General features: G+C 34.0%; 1 protein-coding gene across 6 annotated transcripts; it reads left to right on the top strand.

The window, feature by feature from the left end:
- Positions 1-641: 641 nt before the first annotated feature.
- On the top strand, positions 642-4,219 carry LOC107887420 (protein GAMETE CELL DEFECTIVE 1, mitochondrial). 6 transcript variants are annotated; one of them, XR_005916402.1, is made up of 6 exons: positions 643-754; positions 1,270-1,339; positions 1,477-2,056; positions 2,248-2,437; positions 2,545-2,802; positions 3,811-4,219. XR_005916402.1 is itself a non-coding variant. In XM_041097922.1 (5 exons), exons 3-5 carry the CDS (start codon positions 1,506-1,508, stop codon positions 2,725-2,727), a joined length of 924 nt encoding a protein of 307 aa, XP_040953856.1. In that variant the 5' UTR covers positions 642-754; positions 1,270-1,339; positions 1,477-1,505; the 3' UTR covers positions 2,728-3,013. The 6 variants fall into 6 exon arrangements, 3 of the variants coding, with proteins under 3 accessions (XP_040953856.1, XP_040953859.1, XP_040953855.1); XR_005916400.1 differs by having other exon boundaries at positions 643-808; XM_041097922.1 differs by lacking the exon at positions 3,811-4,219 and having other exon boundaries at positions 642-754; positions 2,545-3,013.
- The last annotated feature ends 1,865 nt before the right edge of the window (positions 4,220-6,084 follow it).

Raw genomic sequence — 6,084 nt, 5'->3', positions numbered from 1 at the left:
GGTGTCAAATATAGAACATATGACACTCTTAGGCTGTGACATGTGGCATTGATGATGTTATAATAAGTTTTTTATAAAAATATTTTAAAATTTAAAAGAAAATATATAAAAAATATATAAATTTTTTAAAATATAAAAAATTATAAATTGAAAAAAATATATGTATCTAAAAAGTTTTAAATTATTACAAAAAAAATCTAAAATTCAAGTTAGAAAAAAGTTACCTCTTTTTCTAAATAAATTGCAAACAAATTAGATAAAGATAAATTTTGTAATAAATTTTATACTTAGATATGGGTGAAATTCTTCAAGTTGACAATGTAAAAGATAATGATTTGATAAAGGCTTATAGGAATTTTTTTTTTGTTTTTACATTTCCTTTTTACTTGTTAGGGTTCATAGGAAAAATTAAAATTTTGTATTGAAAATATTATTAACATGATCATAAATGAAATTTATAAAAATAACAAATTAAAAATATTATTAACAAGATCATGAATAAAGCTTATAAAAATAATAAATTGAAAATATAATTAACATGATCACAGTTTATAAAAATAATAAATTTATTAAATTTAGAGTTTTGACTTTATCAAAATCACAAATTTAAAGACTAAGATAGAAATGAAGAAAAATAATCTAAAATATTAGTGGCACTAAAAATGCAGACTTCTACTATACTTTCACTACATAATTTAAAAAAAAAAGGAAGAAAAAAGGAAATCTAAAACAGTGAAGAACCCTACTTTTCCAGGTTAGCTATTCTATTCTACTGTCCTCTGGTTTCTCGGCGGGCTTTCAACAGAAGGTGGTCATATTCATTTTCTTTATGAAAATTTTCTTAGCTTCATTTTCTTTGAGATTTTATATTGTTTTTCCAGTATTTTTCCTCTTGATTTTGATTATAATTTTTTTTTTCATATTTGAAGAATCTTCGATTGTTTTCTATATACTCATTTCTTGATCGGAGTTTGGCTTTAATTTATATCAGTTTGAATGTCCTAGCAGTATTGACAGTGGCTTGTGGTTTTTCATAATTTTACCTCTAATTGAAGGCATGGATATAGTTAAAACTATATAATCAGACCATATACAATTAATCATTGAAATTTTGAAGAAAAAAATAAACAAACGTGGCTTCATGTCATTCCCTGTAGTAATATTTCTTTATTAATGTTTTGGCTTTAGTATAATTTGGAGAGTTTTTAGTTTTTCCTTGCTTCTTCTGTCTTGGAAATTTTGCATTTGATCAGAGCTTTATGTTTGCAGTTTCGGTGTTCTGTAGTAACCAATTTGGTAGGAGATTCAGAGGAAGAAGAGTGATCTTTCATAATTAGTAGTAAGTTTATGTTTTTATTGAATGGCACTAGCTTTGCATTGACGCCCTGATTCTTGTTCTCGTTCACAATTGATTTTAGTAAAAATATCATAGCTTGCTTCTGTTTCTCTACATCTTTAACTTCTATTTCTTTACAGCTATAAACTTGCTTGCCGTAAACCCTAAAATGATGTATTCCTTTAATCGGATTGCCAAATCCATCACAAAGCCAGTGATGTACACAATTCACTCGAAAATTGGTAAACCCCACTTGAATCTGACTACCCTTTTCAAAACTCTCTCCACTAAACCTCCTCAAAATGGCAAAGATGACTCTTGGAACGATGCCTGGGAAACAGCTTGGCTCCCTGATGACATTTCTCCCAAGAACAGAGCTCCTTGGGAAGCTGATGTTAACTTCCCTTCTAATGAAGAATCCACAAAAATGGCGCTTTCATCGGACGTCGATGCTGAAACCAAGGCATTTGTTGAAGACATGAATGAGAATTGGAATGAGAGACGAAAGTCACCTAAGCAGAAGCAGAAAGAGGAAGCAGAAAAGGAGGGGAAAGGAGAGGGTGGTGGATTGTATAGTTTGGAGAACATAAAGAAGGATTATAGGTTGAAGAAGCAGAGAATCCATGCTGGGTTGTGGATGAAGGAGATTGACAAATTGGAAGAAGCTAAATTGGGAGATTCTGCTGATGATATTGATAGATTGCTTGATAGCTGCTCTGAGTATGTCTTTTCTTTTATACACTTTTTTTCCTTGCTATGTTGGTTTAATGTGATATTTTGGAAGGGTTTTTGGTTTCTGTTATTTTCCATATTGAAACTTGTCTTCATATCATAGCTAACAACATCTTTAGGTTCTACCAGCAATTTATTATTGTAATTGTGGGGTTTAACATATAATGTATATTGCGAAGGATTTTTGACTCTACCAATGCTGACTTGGAGAATTCAAGAGTTCCAAGCTCTTCTGAGTTAAAAACTAAGCCTGATGGTTGGGAAACAACATCAAAAGCTCCTGATGGAAACGTGTGGGAGATGTCACAGAGAGAAGAAGATATTCTCATCCAAGAATTTGATCGCCGAATTGCTTACTGTAAATTCCAGGTGTGTGTGTGTTTGTGGTGTTGTTATTTACGACCTTCTTGTCATGGGTACTTTGGTCTATTGAACTCTAACATTGAAGCTGCTTTTGGTTATCTGAAATTATACAGATAGCTAGTTTTATTAAGACTCACATATTTAGCCGGAGGAGACCTATTGATGGGTGGAAATACATGATAGAAGAGATAGGGCCTAATGCAAGGAAAGGCAAGGGCAGTGTTTCAAGGTTACCGAGTTTGTCTGATGCATCGACGCAACCATTTAAGGAGGAGAAGTTACAATTGAAACCTTGATTGGTGTTTGAGACTTGACACCTTGAGAGGTCACATAATCAACTCTCCTCCAGTCGCAGAATCTATTCATTTTGAGTAGGTCTTACAATAAGTACATTGGTCTTCTGTTAATAGTATTAATTATTTGTGTATTATATAAATTTTGATATATTTATGAGTTAGGATGTTTGAGACTAACCTGTGCTGGATGTGTGTTATTGTACTTTTCTTTCTTGTTATATTTTAGGTACAGGAAAGTATTGTGTAGAACTACTAAGATTGAAGATGAAAATTATTAGTTCTTCTAGCCGGCTTTGTTAACAACTTAAACATATAATGCACCTTTCATCTTTTACCTTTAAAACTCTTGGGTACATGGTACATAACAAGAGTGTGTAAGTTTATATGTCCGCGATTCCACAGAAAGTAATCAATCTGAGCTTTAAGCTTCCTTTGGGGCCTCTAGACAACGACTAAATGTCATCATGCATGTAGCATAATTGCAAGAACATGTCTTTCCAATGGAACTCATAGAGTTGAATCCAGCTAGGCACATTGCATTACTAACTAGAAAAATGTAGAAACTATCCTTTCTGGTTCCTTGAATTCACACCCAATAATTGTATGTTTATCTTTTAATAATATTATAAATTTTAATTTGTTAATAATTGACTTTTCTTGTTAACAAATTATGGACATGCTCAAGTCCTCAACATCACGACTTCTTTTTTCAGATAACTCTTGCTGTCCTATGGAATAGAAAATCAACTGTTAAAAACTATATTACAGGCACAGCTTATTCAGTCCCCTTGGAACATCCGCACTGCATTTGAATAACCCAAATAAAATATATGCAACAACTGCATGTGCAAATATTGGTTAGCCTGTTTGATTGATCTTTGGCTACTTGAAGTAGGATATTAATTTTAACCCATAAGTTCTGAACTTGAGTGCTTCAATGTTCATAGCTTGCTGCTGTTGGGCATTATTGTTGAGACTTCATGAGCCTTTGGTTAAGGAAGAAAGAATGGTCATTCAACCCCTTTTTCTCACCCCTATAGGGAGTAGCCGGTTTTCATGTTGCTATGATCTCATTCATTGCAGGAGCAAGCAGTTATGGGGAAGCGGGAGGCTCTGGTTACAAAAGGAGGTCCTAATGGAAAAAGAGTAGATGGCATTCTATATAAGCATTGGAAGGGAGAGGAAGTGAGGATAATGTGAGTGGCTAGTTGTAAACCCTTCCTCTTCTTCCTTTTTGTAATGTGTTCATTGCATCCCCAAAAAATAGGGTGAAACAGCTGTTTTCTTTGCTAAGTTTGCAATGTTCAATTTACTCCTGTTGATGTCTCATTGGACAGACTTTGTAATGCCTCTGTTTGGATTACATGTTTCTTGCTCCCATGGCAAGAAACATGCAGATGGTTATTTTTTTGTCTTTGTGCTTCTCTTTTTGTATTCACTTTCAGCTCTTCAACGTATTGCCTCTGTAAATAATCGCGTTAAAACTTAAAAATCATGTTTTTAATAAATATGGGTGTATTTATATTTAATTTCTTCAAGTTTTTTTTTGTATATTACTAGGATTGTATATTCGATACCTAAAGAAAAATGAAATTCAGGTAATATAAAAAGTCGTCCATTATCTATGATGATATATTTACATCATCCTTGAAGTAAAACCACATGTTCTGAGATTGATTTAGAAGGAAGAAACAATAAGTTTACTTCTTTGGATAATTCATTATAATGCATCTTCATTTTCCATGAAATGATGCAATACAGCAAGGATGGGTCAAATATCCCTACAGAGGCAAAAATTAGTGAGACAAAGACGAACCCCGAAATTTGTAACTTAGCAACAAAGCAGTCAACACATAGCTGGCTACAAACATGTTACAGATCAACCCATTGTACAAGGGACTTTCATTGTTTTCAGCAAAGCAAAAATGTTCCAATAGAAATTATAGCTATGAGTGTACAAATTACAAGTTCTGTTAAACACCTAGAAACTATATTTTATCTTGATGAAGGTTGAAATCGTTTCAACCTTCGGACAGCTTGCCACATAATTGGCCTAGTTGAGAGGCCATGTGATGACCAAGTGCAAAAGTTGTACAAGGTGGTTATGCGGACCTGTTTCCCATAACCTTGTCGTGAACACATCTTTTGCCAGACCCTATCGCAGGAGGATCCAAAACTTTCTTATTTGATTTCAACTCAAGCAATACAATGCCTTAGCTATGGACATCAGCCTTCTCAGATACACGACAGGTCGTGGCATACTCTGGTGCAACATTACCAATTGTGCCAGCTACCCCCGTTGTTGCATGGGTTTAAGAGGTACCTAAAAGCCTTGACAACCCGAAGTCAGAGAGATAAGCATTAAAACCATTGTCCAAAATATGTTACTTGGCTTGACATCTCGGTGTAGAACCTTTGGAGTGCATTGCTCATGTAGATATGCAAGTGCATGGGCTACATCCAGAGCAATCTTGTGAGCAATCTTCCAATTTACCGCTCCTGTGGACCTTTCCTTAGTAAAATTTTATAAATTACTGCCTGACAAATAATTATAAACAAGAAACATCTCTGTTTCACTGGCATGGAACCTTATTAGAGTTACGAGATTAGGGTGCCTAATCGTTTCTAGGGTCTTTACCTCGACATGAAACCGTTGTAACACCTTGGAACCTTTCAACAGTAAGCCTCTTCACTGCCACTAGGGTCCCTAAAGCTATTTCAGTCTTGTAAGTGGACCCAAAACGATTGTTCCCGATGCATTTGCCAGCATTAAAATTCCCTATTGCCTGGACAATGGCTTCATATGTCAATGAGAACCCCATTGTCAAAAAGCAGTAATTTCCCTTAATTCATAAACTTGAACGCTGGACGTTGGGACCCATTTCTGAGTGTAAAAGAAGACAACTAGAACTGAAGAACTAAAACTATGGCTTAGATGTTGTGGATGCAATCTCAATGGAATCTAACCTTTTATTGATAGTTTTGTTCTTCGAAAGAAAAGCTACACTAGTTTTAGAATATTCAGCACTGGTTGCCATATAAGTAGCAATTCCCCCCACTTAATCAATGTTTGCCCTCAAGCATTTCATGCATTTATCAATCTAAGTATACCACAATCATTTAAGTCAATTCAATCATCATAACCTCAATTCAATCAAATAAATAGACATTAGTAAAATTCCAATCCTACACATCTTCCTCAGGCAAACATGTCGATTCACAATTTAATTAAGCACACGATTATCAAATTATTTTATGATTAGACTCCACAATATTGATTCATGCTAAATTGCCAAGATACCAAACTTTTCAAAAATTCACAACCATAAACAACCATTTGTTCAATTTCTTGTGTTT

The sequence above is a fragment of the Gossypium hirsutum genome, chromosome A03, assembly GCF_007990345.1.
Source record: "Gossypium hirsutum isolate 1008001.06 chromosome A03, Gossypium_hirsutum_v2.1, whole genome shotgun sequence".
Classification (NCBI taxonomy): domain Eukaryota; kingdom Viridiplantae; phylum Streptophyta; class Magnoliopsida; order Malvales; family Malvaceae; genus Gossypium; species Gossypium hirsutum.
The sequence above is the reverse complement of the archived record's forward strand: the minus strand, read 5'-3'. Positions and strand labels throughout refer to the sequence as shown.